At 40.0% G+C, this 19,406-nt stretch overlaps 1 protein-coding gene across 5 annotated transcripts in view; it reads right to left on the bottom strand.

Annotated features, from left to right (window-relative positions):
- UVSSA (UV stimulated scaffold protein A) overlaps positions 1-18,862 on the bottom strand; it is a 42,996-nt gene extending 24,134 nt beyond the window's left edge. For 3 of the 5 annotated variants that reach the window (XR_014945546.1, XM_015862857.3, XM_085545847.1), the window contains exons 1-6: positions 18,742-18,862; positions 18,043-18,373; positions 15,351-15,471; positions 13,785-14,198; positions 12,500-12,609; positions 11,794-11,922 (exon numbers count right to left, since the gene is read on the bottom strand). Coding sequence is in view for 4 of the 5 variants with exons in the window: in XM_015862857.3 (XP_015718343.2) it covers positions 11,794-11,922; positions 12,500-12,609; positions 13,785-14,198; positions 15,351-15,471; positions 18,043-18,373; positions 18,742-18,839 (1,203 nt within the window). In the remaining variant the exon portion in view is untranslated. Of the gene's footprint in view, positions 1-11,793; positions 11,923-12,499; positions 12,610-13,784; positions 14,199-15,350; positions 15,472-17,828; positions 18,374-18,741 lie in introns of all 5 variants that reach the window. The other 2 variants (XM_085545844.1, XM_085545845.1) reach the window with 2 other exon arrangements.
- Between the last annotated feature and the right edge of the window lie 544 nt (positions 18,863-19,406).

The following is a 19,406-nucleotide window of genomic DNA, read 5'->3' on the forward strand; positions in this document are numbered from 1 at the left end:
AGGTTTTGTCCACCTCAGGAGTCACCTAAATACAAACACCACCACGATGTGAGCATTATCATATGCTTACCATGCACTCTTGTAAGCTGAGGATGCAATAAGGGAGTACTGACAAAAAACAACCTTTCCACAGAGCCCTCATTCACTTTTCTCAACTTCACTGCAACAAGCCAAAGCTATAGATAAGGAATTGCATCATTTTTACTATTTCCAGCTGTGTTTTTGCTTCTGCTGCTGCACCTGACTGATGTTGATATTCATATCAACTGCTCACTGAACGCACACAGGAGGATACCACAGGTTTTGCCTGCAGCAGAATTCTCTCCATTTAATTCACTGCTCTAATCGCGTGTTACAGCTGAGTTCCTTTAAATCACATATATACTCCGAATCAAAAAAACGAGAAACCAATTTGATTTATTGAACATAGTTTAAAAATTAAAAAAAAATCATCACTTCTTCAATATTACTTGCAAGCTGGATTGAAACTCACTCCTAATAAGCAAAATTAATTGATATTAATACGCACTTCTAAAGAAAGGATGGCATAAGGTTGAAGTATGATTTCTCCTTTAAAAAGACTTGGATCTAAGAAAGATCTGCAGTTCCAGATGGAATAAAAAAGAGGTTTACCCACTTGAGGAGCAGAGCACATTTCCCAGACCACACCAGCCAAAGTCCCAGCATAACCATGTTTGAAAGAAGCCTGCTGCTAAAGATGAGCAGCACCCACAACACAGCCCCATTATCATTGCTTCCCATTGGCAGACAGCGACTTGCTGGGCGATGTGGAGGGTTCCACATCATAGCTTACTTTGAATTGCACTGCAATCATTTCTTCTCACCTAAAGGAAAGATGCAATTTAGGCCCTACCGGGCATAGCCAAGACAGACGTGCTGAATCTGATCTCCAGCACAAATCGAAATACAATTCTAATGCAAAAATACAAACAAAACCAACCCAAACAAAAGAAAAAGGGTCACTTATTTTACCACTAAAACTTGAAAAGGCACAACAAGATAAAGAATTCTACTTGTGTTGCTACCCCCTTGTTATATGCCAGGGCACTTTAATGAAGTTTGGCACTAACACACATTACTATCTCTCCAGCCAGAAGCACAGCAACATCAAACCAAGCCCAGATTTGCTATGGATGACCTTACCCTACAGCTTAGTTTCACAGAGGGAAAGCAAAACAACTTTTACTTTATAATGTTATTTTCTCTGTTTTACTTTTCCTGTAGCTTTTACTTACTGGTCTGTATTCACCTCAACAGCAACAAGTATAAGGAACTGAGAAATAATGACAAACTAGCAAAAAACTAGTTCAGACAGAGCATTAAGTTAATAGGCCGAAGTTATCAGCTTCGTTATCAGCACTCACATGCACGACAACCTGCGAGGAGCAGAGAGAATCCACAAGAATTCTACCTAGAGTTGAAATTTCCTTTTACTTTTTCCATGTGTTATTGGAGATGAATAGATCTCTGTATATGATATACTAAAATACAGTGTGCTTTGCTAACCCTCAACTTGAAAACTGCATTGGAAGCAACTTTCCTGTATTACCTGTGTGCTCTCAAACTTTAAAGCACGTGAGCAGCCTGATGGAGAGAAGGCATAATCAGATGCAAATTCACTTTGTTTAGGTATAATCCATGAACTGTGCATTCAAGTACTATAGAAAACATTAATCATAGGAAACTGTAATTTTTGTTATCAGTCTAACACTAATCAAAAGGGAAACCTGTCACTGCCGCTGACCTGTGAAACGTCCCAATTATACTCTGCGGAAATGACAGGAGCACTTAACTTCCTCACTGAGTAAATGACGACGATCAATCAAGTTTGAATAACAATGAGCCACGGAGCTGAAAATTATTTTTTGTATAGAATCTACCCAGGAATTTATGAAAGGTGAAAAGCAACCCAAGGTTTTCGGGGCATTATGGCTTTCAGCTACTGCGCTGCATATCAAACACTAAACAGAATTTATGTGTTTTAATTTTCTAAAAGGTAGATGTGGACTTGGTGCTACAATGCATAACATATAATGCCAGCTTTTAAATATGGGGGTCATTTTCATAAAATATTATGCTTATTGTTCACACCCTTGAATTTCACTGGGGCATCCTATTAAATTTAGATTTCCTGTAGAAAAAAAATAAAATTAACTGCTTAGCTAACTTGCAGGAATTAAGTCCTCTTTTTAATTCAAACAGACATAAAACCTGTTTTTTCCCATAACATCTTTAACAAGACAACTTGTTTATCTTTTTTGCTCTCAAATACAAAAGTCATCACCAGTGGAGATTCAAGCAGCCTCGCAGTGGCAGTGGCCAGTTCAATCTCAATTTATGTCACTCCAGCAGTACTTAGTCAGAGCCATCCTAATGATGCTGTTTTGTTCCATTCCCTCTCCATACGGAGGAGGAGAGTTAGTGAGCAACAGCATTGGTCAGAAACATCTTTTTTTCCCTCCAATTCTACTCTTCAACCATGAACAGAGTCCCATAGCAAACTCTACAGATGCCGTTTGAAAGTTCATCCACTTGTTATCCGCTTTCCCCACTATAGAGAAGCTTTTCAGGCAATTGCCATGAAGAACCAACCATTAAAATACATATTTAAGAGAATGTTTTTTGGTGGCAGAATGAGTAAATTACAATCTTTTAGGAATGAGTGGTTAGGCACTCCCAAATGTGAAAAACAAGATTGGTAAAAATGAACACTACACTATTTCTAGTGTTCTATGCTGGAAGAAGAGTAAAGTATAAGCTCAAGTGATAAGTACTAGAAGGCAAAGCTTTTCTTGCAGCATACAGAACTAAACAACTCTAAGCAGCCATGCAGCTAGTTGTTTCTAAATAAGCTGTTAAGGAACACAAGGAAAAAAATACCCTGTTCTCAAATCCATTCCAATTACCAGGTGACACAAGGAAGTCCCTAACTTAGTTGGGCAGATTTGGAAGAGAAGGTGAACTAAAGCTTCCCCTGTAACACTATAGGATGGTCAGCTGAAGGGAATCCAAACAGATTCTCAGACATTGGAGGCTACGTGCACATCTACTGTTCATCAAGAGTGATGAAAAGATTTTCAGCTCGATGTTGAACTGCTCCATACCCACAGTGACACAGCAGCATTCCTGAGTAGATACCTCACTGTGCAAGGACACAGGATTTAGCTGGGCACTTCGCAGATTTTGAGACTGAACTGATTTAAAGATGAGAATACAGTAAAACAAGCCAAAATGAAGCACAGAGAATACCCATACATTATTTCCATTGGAACCAGTTAGCACGTCTCCTCAGATATCCAAATTTTCATTAAAAACTTCAAATAGTGGTGACTTCTCCATCAAGACAAGCACAGTCAAGCCATTTGTTCCCTAAACCGTTGAAAAACTTGAAAATCAACAGTTGTTTCCTACCCAATCCCCACCTAGAGAAATATAAAGCCCCAACAACTGAGAACAGATATGGAATGCCAACAGAAATGCAATCCTATATGACTTCAGAGTCATCATTCCAAGAGCCCAGTGGCGAGCACAGCTCAGCACAACCAGAGATCCAGTTAAATATCTTGCTCAGTCATCCCAACTAGTAATAAATCTAAATAAATGGAATCACAGAATCCTTAGAGTTGAAGAGACCTCTGAGGGCCAACCAGTCCAACTCCCCTGCAATAATATATAAATAAATTAATTAAAACAACGCAAAATCTTCACCCACTGTATATCACATTGAAATACACAAGGGAAAGCCTTTGGTCCTCTTCCCAGTTTTATACAAATTGTTTGCTACCTTCTATTAAGAGGATTTAAAAACTCTGAGCCTCTGCAATCATAATTAAATTAAGCAATAAAATGACTGAAATACGATGCAATCAGTTTATAGGAGTAGATATTCAGCATTCACTAATTATTTTAGAAAAAGAAAAGATAGCGGATGAAGAAGTCCTGCCTACTCACTAAAACACCACTTGCAAACTACAGCTGGGACTATTAAATAAATTTGGCATGGTCTAATTAACTTGGTTTGCAATCTCAATTACTTTTCACCCAAGAAATCACTTTTGTTCAGTTTTATGCATGTCTGTTCCCCCCCCCCCCTCCCCCCTCCCCCCCCTTTTTTTTTTAAGAAAAAAAATGATGTAAGACACCCTCAGACAAGTGAACTCTAAACTTCATTTGTCTTTCAGCAGGCTTGATGGCTATGCATTTAAAAACCCATTCTATCTTATAAACTAAAAATTAAATGTACTCAGCTGTGATGGTCGTCATTGCATCTGCTATTTATATGCTAATACCCTCACTGGAAGATCTTGCAAATTATTCCACCATGTCAATATCTCATGTGCACCTACTCAAAGCCAACTAAATATTTTTCTAGAGGCAGAAGACTCAGTTTAAGGAATCGGAATATTTATCACCACGGAGCTCAGCTAAAGGGGCAACCTCAAGCAAGTACCTTTTTTATTTGACCACAACACAAAACATACTTCAGTCATCTGAAATGAAATTTGGGGCATATTCTATGCAACCAAACAAGGACTGCAAAAGAATAATTTCTGCAGTACCAGTAATAGAAATTGAATAATCAAACAACGTATCCTGCATGGAAGGACTTCCAAAAGTTCCTCCTTTTCCATCCTTTCATATTATCCAATATAGGATGAAAAGTAAGAAGTAAATAAATGCTGTCAAAATGATACATTTCAGAATTGTGCTTGAGTTTCATTCAGGAGAAACACAAAAGAGTTTTATTTATAGGGATGCCCACACACAATCCCTCCAACTCTGCTCCATGATTTGAGCATAAATTCAAATCGATATGACCACAAGTCAAGATATGTGGTCCACGCAAATGACATTTTATGTCTACCAGTAAAAGTATCATTGTTCATTCTACTTGTAATTGCTCAACAGCACACAGGCTACTGGGACAGTCTGATTTTTATTTGGGAATGCACTTTTTACATTATTTCATAGTTTCCAGAATTTAGCAGAAATACTTCAAGTGTTTGAGCCCAAGCATTTAGTGCTGAACTGGCATACATTGCTGCAAAGTGCCTTAGCAACAAGAACTATCCAGCAAAGCAGATTTTCTGTAGAGCACTGTATGCCAGCGATAGTCTGTGAGCATTATCACTTCACTGTCCTAGTGGTGAAAGCTTGGAGGTCACTCGAGACTTGTATCAAAGCCTTCTCATTCTGTCTCTTCCAACCCAAACCACTCTATGACACTAAATAAACAATAGTGTTTATTTACATTTATATACTCCATCAGTTTCCAAGTTCCCTGATTAAGTACAGACTGAACTTCATAATTACACGCTCACTACCTGAATTTATTGAGTTACAAGGGGACAGTCCTAATCCTTTTTCCTGGATTATGTTCCAGTCAGTTCAGGTCCCTGACACAACAGGAGCTCTACTGCCAGAACAAGGGAGGCACTGGGAACCATCACAGGAGGAAACAGAAACAGGACAGCCCCTGCTGTACACTTTTAAGCAAACATTTAGCCAAGTGTAAAACCAGCTCCTCCCTTCTCATTCCAGCTGAGTATTTCCCTCTGTATGCTGTTCCCTGTATGCGGGAACAGCCAATATTGTCCGAAGCCATTTTGTTTAAGGCTGTAGCAGTGAGGCACAGGACCGACCATACCCATTCCTGGACCAAAAAGTTGCCTTGTGGCCAGATACCTCAAAGGGAAAGCAAAAACACCTGCTGCTTCTTCCCTCCCAAAAGAAGCTTCTCCCATTACTTTTCAGCTGGTCCAAGCTCTTCACAAGATGATGAAGAATATAACATTTAAAGTACTGCTTCGAATTATTCAATCCCTTTTACACTCAGAGGGCTACACGTGATAAAAGCTAAGTATTAAAGATGCAAATAAATAAAATATTCAAGGTGCAAAAATAAATATCTTACCAGTAGTCACTGTTGTAACGGAAATTTAGGAACAGTGATTTTCTTCCAAGATGTAGTATAACAAGATTCCCATTAGCACCCAGTGATGCAATAAGTCCTACTGCATTTGACAGATTACCACCTATTATTTTGACAGGATCAAACTCGTGCTGCTAAGCCTTGGTATCCACCACCGATGTATATACATGCCTGTATTTTGTTATGCAGTCTTCACACACACACACAGAAGCAGTAACTAAACTGCAGCTTAATTCAAGGATCAAGTTTTAACTACATATTTGTGGAACGTTATCTCAGATTTTGTATTTCTTACAGATGAATATAACCCTGACATTAACAAACCTCATTTATTACAGGCAACAAGTCAGCAAAATAGTCCATGCAAGACACAGATAACCTTATGTATATTCCCAATAGTAGATTCTAGGCACAAAGATGTCATTGATATAAGCATCTTTATTTTAGTGTTACTGCACCAGCTAGATTTAAGTCAGTTACTATAATAAATACTCTAGGTAGTGTTCCAAGCCTGATTTTCTTCCCTTTTTCCCCCCCCTCTAAATAAATATATATATTCAGCAATGCATCTTTACTGAGCTTCACAAACACATTCTATTCACTTCAACGCACGGTTTCCCTTTGTAAGTTAGGACGGATAAAAAGCAGGAAGCAAATTTATATCCGAACATACACTGTTCAGTATTGAAAGATGAATCAAGGGAGATGACCCTTCAGCCTGGAAAACTTAAACACTTAACATAAGGGTTAACTTGATGATATAGACACCCTACTTTATTTTACACTCTATTAGAAGAGCTCCAAATTGCATTGTGCGACCTGCGAATCAGATAGGGATCAGAGGTCACCACAGTGACAACTTCAAGAATTCACGACTAGATCTGCATAACAAGATATTTTTAATAACTTCCTAACAGCAGCAGGCCGTATAGCTACTGCAAAGCTGAAAATATAAAACAGATACATTGTGAATTACTTTCACATCTTCGCTTTGACCTGGCTGTTCAAGTAGGTAAATATTAGCTAAACAATGAATTCAAAGTGTTGTCTGGTGGACTGCTTAGACCATACGAAACATCATTAAAACTTTATTTATTCTGAACACAGAGATGCTGAAATATACCTACTTGGACTCAAGTGTAATGCTGATTTTACAGCCTTTAGGTATATACCGCATATAATCTTTAGGTGCGATACTGATTTAATGAGCAAATATTCCTAGGGCTCTCAAGCTACGTAGAGGATAACAACAACAAACATCAAGTTATTCGACCTCAACATTGAATACTTCTGATTCTTCAAAGGGCCACTTTGTTAAGAGTGAGGGATTTTGTGTGCAATTTAAAGGCATCACGGGGGGAGAATGACAATGACTTACTTCCTACCCCCCAGAAGCAGCTTCTATAAAACGAAGAGAGAATAAAATGAGGGTGTGAGCACAAGAAGCTGTTACACAAAGCTGGAAGGCAGGAAGAAAGCAGCAGATTCTCTATGGCTATAGAAAGAGAAAACAGTCTTTGCCTTCAATTCAACTAAAAGACAGACTTAAAGAAGAGCTGTTCATAAAGTTATAAGATGATTACACGGAAATAACTCATTAGCATTGAGAAAATGCCAAGCTGTAGTTGAAGAGATGAGGAGGAAAAAGCAGCCGTAGTTTTGTAACCAATTGGTAGAGCACATGGTTTAATTGATTACGTAATAAAATGTTAATCTTATTGTGCGGTAAAATACTTTAAGAGCAAACTACGGCTATGAAATATTTAACGTGTAAACAATATTTGTGACAATTTTCTGCTACTGTTCTTTCAGACCAAAGTCTGAGTTGTATTGTAATAGGGTTTAGGGCTCTGATCAGGTACCAGACTACAAAAGGACAGCATCCTCCCAATCTAATTATTAATGACATCATTGAACCCAACTAGATGTTGCGCGTGGATAAAATTAAGTACACGAATAAATCAAGATCCAAGCGTACATTTAGATTTGACAGAAGATAAGGATAGGTGAAACAAAAAGTAATGAGGACAGTTGATGAAACATTATGTATTCCTGGTTGTTAGTATGACTTGAAATTAAAAGTACAGAGTATAGGAAACCTGGTAAATTACCAGACTGCTGATGGATAGAAGAGCAGGATGTTTCTCACATCATATTGCCTACTAGATTCTATCTGGTTAAGTTTCAGTCAGCTTGAGTATTAAACCTTCATGACTTCCCAAAGGGACTTAAAGAAGAGATAAATAAACTCTCATGTACAAAACACAGCCAATGAGCTGAGCTACACTTTTATTGAGAACTTCAAGTATTATCCAAATGGAAAATCCCTTATGTAAGACATGTAAATGAACAGTACTGTGTGTATTTTAAATGATGCACTTGTGCTCTAAATAACTGTTAAAATTGGAAGGCAATTTGTATCTAATCAGCTGCAAATCAAACACTAAAAAGAAAAAAAAAACCACGTTTAGAATTGTAAGAAAGGAGGGAGAAGGTATTAACATATAAAACTATTTCTGATCAGGAAAAAAAAATTAAATGAACGTTTTAGCCATCGGCAAGTTATTCCAACAGAAGAATTAAACCTTTAGAAAAAGGCATTTCTATTAAAATACCAATCTCGGCCAATAATTACAATGGTTCTACTACAATAATTCATTTAAATAGGAAAGAACTAATTCAAAGTGTCTCCGGTGTTCTGCTGTTAATTTTACCTGGACGCAGAGTGAGACGATGGCTGGCTTTGGATAAATGTAGTGTAGAGAAAAATGTCGAACATGCAGTGTGCACTCCCTCTACTGGACATTGAGATTATCCTGAACAGACACTGAGAGAAAATAGCATGTCCAGGCATCCAAGTGCTGCAAAATAAAAGGCTTTTATCCCGTCTGTGCTCTTTCCCCACCTTCAGCTAAAACTCAGAAAACTAGATTTCAAAACTCTGGTTTATGAGGCTGCAGCAAAGCGGGGGTTTGGCCTATTCTCCTGTGAAGGGAATGGCCTCAAGTCACACCAGGACAGATTCGGGTTAGATATCAGGAATAACAGCTTCTCAGAAAGAGTGGTCAGGTATTGGGACAGACTGCCTAGGGAGGTGGTGGAGTCACCAACTTTGGAGGTGTTCAAAAACCATTTAAATGTCGTACTGAGGGGCATGATTTAGTGGGAAATACTGGTGATAGGTGGACGGTTGGACTGGATGATATTGGAGGTCTTTTCCAACCGTGGTGATTCTATGATTCTAGGTAGTCACTGCCTAGACAAGTGTGCTCACTTGTCCTCCCACAGCTCCCAGAAGGTAAGAATAGAAGAACACTGTTGTCCACTTGTGTCAGCAGGCTTTAAAAGCACCAACTCTTCCTACAATTTAGGCTTTCTGTGCACAGAGCAGAAAAAGGTATCAATACCTGCATGTCACGATTATCTGTTTCAAGTTGGAGCGTTTCTCTGCATGAAGTTCTGTGCTTTCCTGCAAGTGACTTCAGAGAAGTTACATAAAGTTACAAAAAGATACCCCAGCTCCTTGATTTCAAGATGAGGGTGGGAAATGCCTTTTTCCCTGCCACTCAAACTCAACCCTGGGAAGGCATTCCAGCACAAATAGGGTCAGAACTGAAAGAAAGGACAGTACAATAGATGAAAAGGGAGACAAATACCGAGCACAAATCATAAACAAAGGCTGAGGAGACTGAGTCAGCCCAGGTGCACTGCCAACTTTCCAAGTCCCTCTTGACCTGTTCTGTATTTTCTGGTAAAATAAAACCACATTCTCACTGAAGATAAGGCTCGACTGTGGTGCCGTATCATAATTAGACTCAAAGATTTGTTATCCAGTAGAGAGCTTTTTCATATGTACTTCAGACTGCAATCAGTAGCTACCAGGAAAACTGATACCATATCAATATAGAGTTATTACAGAGCAACTGCAAAGCAGATGATTAACGCAGGACTCTCTGCACACAGAGGCTTGATTTGCTTTCTGTCTCTGCTTACAAAATGCTCCCCTTCATTTCTAGATGCACATCTCTACACACGTGCAGGTCTACAGCTCTCACTGACTTCACATGTTAACAAATCATGATTGTAAAGCACCAAGCTCTGTCAGGTTAGGATGGCTGAGAGCCAGTGCTCTGCTCTCAGTGCTTCTTCACTTGCATCCGAAAATACAGAGTACAACAAAACTATGACATGGTAAGAACTATAGTTCCAGTAACACAAGGACACGCAGCCAGAAGCAGCAATACATAATTTAAGTAACAATGGTGGATTAAAGAGGAGCTGAGCATATTTCATATGCTGGCATGTAAATACTCGACAGATTGGGAGCTAATAATCACAGTCTAAGAAGAAAACAAACAACGTTTCTACCAGACTCTACCATGTTTGAAAGTTTCAAACAACTCAATTGTCACCTGATGAAAAGACAAGTGAAACAATTTCATTCTACAGCACAGAGATGTCTTCCTTCAGGTTATAAATTACATTAAATCTGCACTAAAACAAAACTTGGGCATTTTCCACTGGGAAAGAAAAAAAAACAATTACATGTAATTTTCAGTGCCTAAGTGCATACCTCAGTAAGCACTGCCTCATTTTGAATATATTGTTTGTGAGCACTGCTGTGCATTCTCCTTTATTTCTGTTGTCGTAACAGTACAATTTATTATCTTTCAACCCTTACATAGATAGCATTGATCAGTCTCCAGAAGTGGTAACATAGCACTTTAAACACATACACATGTACACACATATACACACACAAAGCAAGGCTCGAACGTCCTTTATATCTTGCAAGAAATATTGCAACCAATATTCCACGCAGAGGTACAGCAAATGAAGTCCTGTCAAGCAAATGGCAGGAATGACAGCAGATGTCTGGATTCCTTCATAGCTGGTTGCATTAAGGTATCACACATATTTCACTAAGGGAAAAAAAAAGCCCTGACAAGACAGCCTTACAGTACTTTCCATTCATAGTTGGCATTTTTGACTGGCAAATACGTCAGTAGTAGTAAGATGATGAACCAAATTAATCTTAATAAGGCTTTATTCACCCAAGGAAAGCAAAGTCTGCAACAGTCAGTCATGGCTAAAGCAGGCTACCATGGTTTAATCCAAGGTAAAACATCTGGATCTAATTCTTAGAACCCAGACAATAAACCATGGACCCCTGCCCAAAACACTTATTTGTGTGTTAAACTCTACAGCGATTTAGCTGGATCTCAAGCAGCAGAAAGGAGCTTCGTGCAGCTTTGCTTTAGGTATGTAAACATGGCATAGACTCCTTTTTTGGATCTGAATAAAGCATTTGATCTTTCAGCCTCCATTTATTCCCTAGCTTTGCCTGACTCCCAAAATCTGTCATCTTCTGATACTTTAAAGCTTTATATAACAACTAATTCTTTCAAGACGCCCTGAGTCATGCTACCTGTCTACTACAGGGAGCAAAGTTCTGTGTGTCGTAAGAGAACAACAGCCATATGGTGTTTCTTGAGAAATACGTATCTGCACAAAGGAAGATGAGGACATAATAATGTTGCACATGAAGAAATTAAGAGTAAATAAATCCAATCCTAACCTTATCCAATCAACCTTAACCAACGCTATCCAACAAAACAACAGTGTTCCCTTACATGGCTTTGTCTATTAACATCTCCTGACTATAACAGACTCTCAGCTCAACTTCTTTAGCTGACATTACAGACAGATAAATCAGCGAATCGATTAAACCTGTACTGAAAAGTTTGCCAGAATGAGGTTTAAAAGAGAGTTCATTTTTGTATGCAAGCTAAGTAATACTAACAGTCCTTTCTAGTAATGCTGGAGTTTCAAAAACTCACCACTCTTCTTTTCCTCTCTTTAAAAGAAATGTTCATTTCCTTGTATTTCCTCAGAGCAGCCTCCAGTTTATTCTTAAGATCTATGGCACATCTCAACCGATCGTCGTTTATTCCTGCTCGGGTAAATAACTGCAAAGCAAAGAGACAGAACCTACATTCTTATTCTTTTTCTATCACCTGAGCCAAAAAGCATTTATTTGCTAATGAAACAATGTCACAAATTCTTTTATTTTACACGTAATAATTAGTCAACCCGCTTCTTTCTCCATCTAGAATTTAAGACCTGAAAGCAGCCACTGAAGATGAATAAAAAATGAGCAGTTGCTATAAACATCTCCTAATAATGCCCTCTGGCAGGCCATATTTCCTGCATGAGGCTCCTGAGAATAATATCAAGTAGCAGAAAAGGCAGACACAGCTGATAGAAACACAGCAAGTTTTACTTAAATACTCTCTGTGAAGAAGCTCTATTTTCTCAGATGCCTCTTTTGTTTTTAAATGTGTCTGCAGGCAACACACCCAGCACTGAGCCACCAGACAAGCTCTGCAGCTCATGCAGTCTCCTTTTGCCCACCCCTACAGAACCAGGAACCTTTTTTACTTGCATCAATATTTCTTTCAACCTTATTTCCTCTCTCTCTCTCAAGCCTCCCAGCACCCAGTCCACCTTTGCACAGCAAGTGAAGAAATCAGGTCTTTACCCCACCTGAATCCAGGACTGCACAGAAGGCAAGAACTTATTTCTGACGAGTTTTTGAGCATCCACAACGCTGTTTATTACAGCGGTATTGTCTTCATTCTCGTGTACTTTGATATCTGCTCCAAGCAAGAAAACAACAGTTAGTTGTAGCCAAGATACTGTAAACACTAAGTACTCATCAACCTTTCTGAAGTATTTTACATAAAGCATAACAACATACATATATATATTAATAGTATGATTACACAGTCTTCTTTTCTAAACTATTTGATGTTCACTATTGTATTCCATTATTATTATGTTATTATATTCTGTTCATTATATAATCTGTTATCCACACTCAAAAAAGAAAAGATGAAAAGCTTTCAGTTCAACGATGACATAAGGATTTGTTATGCCATCACATGAAGTAAATAAAAAAACAGTGCAGTTTTACTATTTACATTATATTGTGTCTTATGTTCCAATAAATGAACTGGGCCCTAATGTACCAGCTCTTGCTTATTCAATGTGAAACATTCCTAGGGCCTCTATTCCAAAAGGGTCTGACAGTCCAAAGAAGCCAAGTATGCCACCACACAAGTGAGAATGGTAAATGGTATTTTACACCACTTTGTTGCTTGTAAGCCCCATGGGTAACTTTCCCATTCTGCTGCCTGCAAGCGCAGATGTAGATACATATCTCACCAGCCATCTGCACTTGAAACTCCAATCAGACAATACTTGTAAGAGACTTTACTTGGAAAAAAGTGAAAAGCCCTAAATACTCAGATCTTTCTAGCCTCAATTTGTATTAACAAAGTTACATAGAAAGGTATAATTGCAACCCTTAAGACTTAAGGTAAAACTCTACTGTTTCCTGCAAGTTGTCAGTAACAAAGCAAAGACTGAGAAACAGCCAATTTTTAAATGTTTAAATCAGTAACTTTTATACCCATATTACAGGGAGAAAGAAGCGAGTGCTGAAAGAAAATCCTATATAAACTCTATATCATTTTGTTTCTAAACACAGGAAATCAGATGTCCTATGAAGCGGTGTAAGGTGTTTACAACTAATACAAACGTTCAGCTTCAGAAATTAACGATATCTGTAAATCCCATATAAGAACATCCCAAACTAAGAATGGCTGCTAAATGGGGCAGAAATAGAAAGGAAACCCAAAATAAATCCAAATGGCATCCAGGTATCCCAAATGCTGAAGTCACAGCAAAAACAAATACAGAAAAAAAGACAACAACAAAGCATTGCAAAGATTATCAATAGCTCCTTGTGAAAAACTGTTACAGGTACCTGTGGAGAGTTCAAGGTCTAGAGTATATTTATGAGAAATAAGTCCATGATTCCTGACAAACGTTTCATAATCTTCATCACCAAGAACAGGGACACCAGATTCAACTTCAGAGCACGTGTCTCCACCTAAAGTATTTTGCTCAGGCATCTTCTGTTTGGCACTTAACTCTTCGTTTTGATCTGTTCTAACATGCTGAGGAACAGGAGGAATGTTCTTGCTGCAGCATGGCTGTTCATCATCCACATATCCCACATACGAAGACAAGGAGGACGCAGATCTACCCTCATCAGCACTTGTTTGCTGATTGGGTTCCAGTCCTGTGCTGTTCACAGTGAAGTCAAAAGGATCTGGCAACAGAAGCTGGAAACAGTTCTCCATCTCCGTCAGCGTTTCAGCAACCTCTTGGGACAGTTCTATTAAGAGATAGTTGTATTAGAATGCTGTGAAATAGCGTGCAGTGCTGACTCCTAAGCAGAGTTATATCTACAAAACAAATACTATTGTCAAAGAATCCATTTATCCAATAATCGGACATAATTTATCCACACATAATTATTTCCAGTGCAGAGACTGTCTGCATAGGAGAGTCAATACTTCTCATAAGCAGGAACTCTAGAACTTCCTGAGCAAGGACTTTAGGACCAGCGTTCCTCCTTTCCTATCGTCCCTCAAATTTCACTGTCTTATCAAAGATGACTCAAATACTTCAATAAATTCAAAGCAGAACAGTGTTGGTAAGAAACAAATACCCTTGGTAATGCCACTTGTACACGTTCTGCAGCCATAAATGTTACAGTGGTTTGCAGGTGTACCCATGAATATATGCTATAGATAAGAAATGCTACCAATAAAATTTACTTAAAGGATATATCTCTTTGTTTCCATGCATGAAAACATTTGCAGCACATAGAATAAATGCAGGCACAAATGCATTCATTGCACAAACTGAAGCAATTGAAATGAATAAACCTTTTGAACTGCAACTTAGTATATACTATGTCTGGTCTTAAATACTGCAGAAATATGTTGGCTGTGTACATGTTCAGAGATTCAACACCCAGCAATATAATACTTATATCAGAATTCCTACACTGCATCCAGGATTGCTGTCAGACTCATGTCCAAACTTCTGGAACATATATTACATGTGCATTATGTAATGGAGGTCATCAGTCAAGTACCTACCACAGACACAGGAACTGAGCCACTAGATCCAGAACTTCTGATATCACAGAATATCCTGAATTCAAAGGGACTCACAAGGATCACTAAGTCCAGCTCCATATGATATGCTTGAATGAGGTTATGCATTCACATCTTACTGAATTACTGACCAGACAATTACAAGTTATCTTCCTATCTCCTCATTCTACCTGAGTTACTCATTTCCCTTGACACTCATGGGACATTCTTCAAGTGAGAAACAGACTAAAGTGCCTAACAAACGTACTACTATTCCTGTACTGTTTGCTATTATTTGGATATCTATTCCGCTGGAATTCAGTTTATATAACCTTACAAAAAATTGCTTTAAAAACAAACCCAGCCAAGTCAAAGCACATCACCTGCCATTTCTTTCTCAGCTCTTTTGGCTTTTTCCTTGTAAACATTATCCAGCCGTTTCTGCTTCTCTTCTTCCCTCTTCCTTTCAGCCACTGTTCTTGCATGCACGTCCTGAAAATCCACCTAAGGAAAAGAAGAACAAAGTACAACAACCCCTGTAAGAAATACATAGAAAATCCATTTCCTAAGATCCTTATCAGCGGCGAGAAATCCTCTAACGTAAGCAATCAGCCAGAAGCTCAGCAGCATTTCCTTGTGTCTCCTCTCCTCCTGGAATCAATAACTACAGAAATTCTGAATGGAGTTTTTATTTCTACTAATAAGGGACTGTTGGGAATCAAGGGCTGCTTTATTATTTGTTGGATCCATTGACTGAGGGGAAGGATATCATTCAGTCTCAATGACTAAAACAAACATAAATCTGAGCAAATCAAAAGATTGTTTCTTAAGAAAAATTGTAGGATTTTATTATTTTTTTCATAGCAAGGCTTGAAAATGTACTTATTTTCACTACTGTTTTAAGGGAATGAATCCTGAATTGTGCTATTCCATAAGAAGGATCACGCAGATGGGTGAGCCCATCCTTTGCTGCTTATAAAGGCTGCACCCTCTCCAGCACTGTGCCTGTATTACAAGAACCCACTGAACATTTTGTGTCTTTATTGTAATTGATGAGCCAGCACTAACTCAGAAACTTGGTCAGAACACATTAAGAATCTCATTCAGACACAGAGGGACACTACTCAGCTTCTGTGCTGTAACAGGACATATGGAGCCTTTTACTATGAGCCTGTAATGAAGGTTGGAGTTAGACAAGACAAGGTGCAAACAACCCTTCTCCATTTAAAGGGTGTAAGACTAGTGAGCCTACACAGCAATAAACAAGGCAACTTTGGGGCAAATATTGGAATTCAGCATTAATACACTCAGTCTATCAAAGTCGAGTTCAGTTTATAATTCACACCTAATCTGCAACTCCATCTGTGCTTCCCCAGAATTAAATACTGCAGAAGATACTTATGTTCATTTCTGAACTTAGAGACAGGGATTTGGTAAAAAAAATAACCAAACAAACAAGCAAGAAACCACCATAATAAATCTGATGTGCTGAAATATGTTTTGTTGCTAAAGCCAAACCTTCATACGGGTATAACTTCAATTTACTAAGGTTAAATCAGTGGGCAGCCCTCTGACTACACACCTTCAAAGGGCAGCTGTTGTCATTTTCTGACCAGCTAATTTTGATGATGATAAGCTGAAAAGTAAGACTGCTAAGTCTTCAAATTGCTCCATACTGTGCCAGAGCTGTAACATCAAACAGCAGATGCATCTGGTTTCTAAAAGTACTAATGGCTCCTCAAGTCTTTTCATTGCCTCCTGCAGTTCAAGTATTAAGATGGCAAAAGGCTGATGACATCAATATTAGCTCTTAAGCACAGGAGCCGAGATTAGGTTGCTCCTATTGGAATTACTCTTTCAGGTAGTATTAAGATGCAGGAAAAAGAAACAGTACATCCACTCCTGCTGGGCTGCTCATGCCCACAAGGGCATGAAGTGAACACAGTCATAGTGAGGAGCACAAACTGACTGTAGGAGTGCAGACAATCACACCAAACTGTCTTATCATACATCTGAGCACACAGTCTGTTGAATCTGCGTTATGTGTCAGTGATCCCCTGCATCAGTCCTGCATTTCCCTTCACTAGTTTCATTTGTTTGTTGTTTTTAATGCCTGTGTTCTACCCTGAAATGAAGCCAGAACAGGGCTGCTCAGTATGGAGTAATATATGGAGTTTAAGAGTACCTTAAGGTTTCACAGAAAGACTTACTATCTGATTATCATCAGCTTAAGATATGATTTCCATTCTAAAGCAGCTGGAGCATGGGGCTCCAGGCAGGCATCAGTGTGTGTAGCCCTATTGGTTTGCACACTGAGAAAGCACTGGTTGGGCCCAGCTCTTCTTTCAAGTCTGGGGTATTAAAACCTTTTAACCACACTAAAAGAGTGAATTGTGTACTACCCTCTTCTAGCTTGTATTCATCTTGTTACCAGGGAGGTGGTTGAATCGCCATCCCTGGTTGTGTTTAAGAGCCGTTTGGATGTGGTGCTCAGGGATATGATTTAGTGTAGGGTTTTCAGAGTTAGGGTACTGATTAGGCTGCGGTTGGACTTGATCATCTTCAAGGTCTTTTCCAACCTGGGTAATTCTATGTATCTATGATTCTAAAGGAACAAATCACCCAAGAACAGAGAATTGCAGGGGTTGGAAGGGACCTTTGGAGATCCTCCAGTCCAACCCCCTCTGCTAAAATGGGGAAGTGACAGCAGAAGGTGTCCAAATGGATCCTGAATATCCTCAGAGAAGGAGATTCTACCACCTCTCAGGGCAGCCCATATTTTTCTTAAAGGCATCTCAGGTTCCAAAAAGCCTTTAGAAAACCCGTTATGCGAAGAAGTAGGTGTTTGCTACTGTTAGTACCTTATACCTTAAGAAGAGGATTTCTGCTTCAGGTGGGAGCAATCACCATAAAGTCCAATGAAGAGCGGGCCAGGCTGGGGTCTGTCTCTTTGGGATGTCTCTTCAAGACAACAATCGGCATCCAACACATTTCACATTCATTTGCCATCCTCACTTTAAACACCTCCTCCAGCCAATCCCCAAACACACACAGGGCACTAAAAACGTCGAGTACCTTCTTGTTCTGCTTTAAATAGTGATATCCCAGCGACAGCTTCTTATAGGCCTCCCCGTACTTCTCGTGCCAGCCCTGCACTGCAGCGATGGCCGCTTTCCTCAGCTTCTGAGCCACCTCTCGGGGTGGGGGAAGCGGCTGCTCGTGGTCTGTCCCCACCGTGAGCTCCAGGAACTCCTGGAAGTTGGAAATGAGCAGCGTGCGGAAGTGATGGGAGCGGGAGAAGAGCTCCTGGATGATTTGGAAGGCGGAGAATCGGATCTCGGCGTGTTCTTCATGGAGCCTGGTGAGCAGCAGGTGGTACGCGTGGCTCAGGTGCTCGTCCGATGACCTGAGGGAGCAGAAAGAGGGGGGGTTATTTGTGTAATCAGTGATAGAACTAGAGGGAATGGTTTTAAGCTGAGTCAGGGGAGATTCAGGCTGGACATTAGGAAGTATTACTTCTCGGAAGGAATAGTCAGGCATTGGAAAGCACTGCCCAGGGAGGTGGTGGAGTCACCGACCATGGGAGTGTTCAAGAAACGTTTGGATGTGGTGCTGAGGAATATGATTTAGCCTGGAAGTATTTGTAATGGTTGGACTAGATGATCTTCTAGGTCTTTTCCAACCTTGATGGTTCTGTGATGCTGTTACCACAGCTCTACAACACGGCAGCGCTTCTTCCCGTCGCCATGAAGGCGTGCAGGTCCAGCTCCTCACCTGCAGATCTTCTTCAGCTCCTTCATCCTGCCCGGCTCCAGCTGCGGCCCCCCGGCCGTGCTCAGCTGCTCCACCAGCTCCGACAGCCGCTGGTCCATGGCCGCAGCGGAAACAACGTCTCAGCGCTGATAACGTCATCACCGTGCGAGTCCTTAAAGGGGCCGAGCCCGGGTATAGTTTGTGTGTATGGTCTGAGGGTCGTCTCCCACTGAGGTCAGTGTGTGCCCCTGTGAGGCAATGAAGCTCTGGTTGCCCATGTCCCAGCCCCGTGACAGAATCACACACAGAATCACAGAATGACCCGGGTTGGAAGGGACCTCAAGGATCATGTAGTTCCAACCCCCCTGCCTGGCATGGCCACCAAACATACACCTTTACTAGATCAGGGTGCCCAGGGCCCCGTCCAACCTGGCCTTGAACACCTCCAAGGACGGGGCATCCACAACCTCCCTGGGCAGCCTGTTCCAGGGCCTAACCACTCTCCTAGTGAAGAACTTCCCCCTAACATCCAACCTAAATCTTCCCTCTTTTAACTTCAAACCATTTCCCCGTGTCCTGCTATTATCAGCCCTTTCCAAGAGTTTACTCCCCTCCTGGGAGTAAGTTCCCTTCAGGTATTGAAAGGCTGCAATGAGGTCACCCCGCAACCTTCTCTTCTCCAGGCT

The sequence above is a fragment of the Coturnix japonica genome, chromosome 4 (assembly GCF_054131305.1).
Source record: "Coturnix japonica strain WE chromosome 4, WE-NBRP24, whole genome shotgun sequence".
Classification (NCBI taxonomy): Eukaryota; Metazoa; Chordata; class Aves; order Galliformes; family Phasianidae; genus Coturnix; species Coturnix japonica.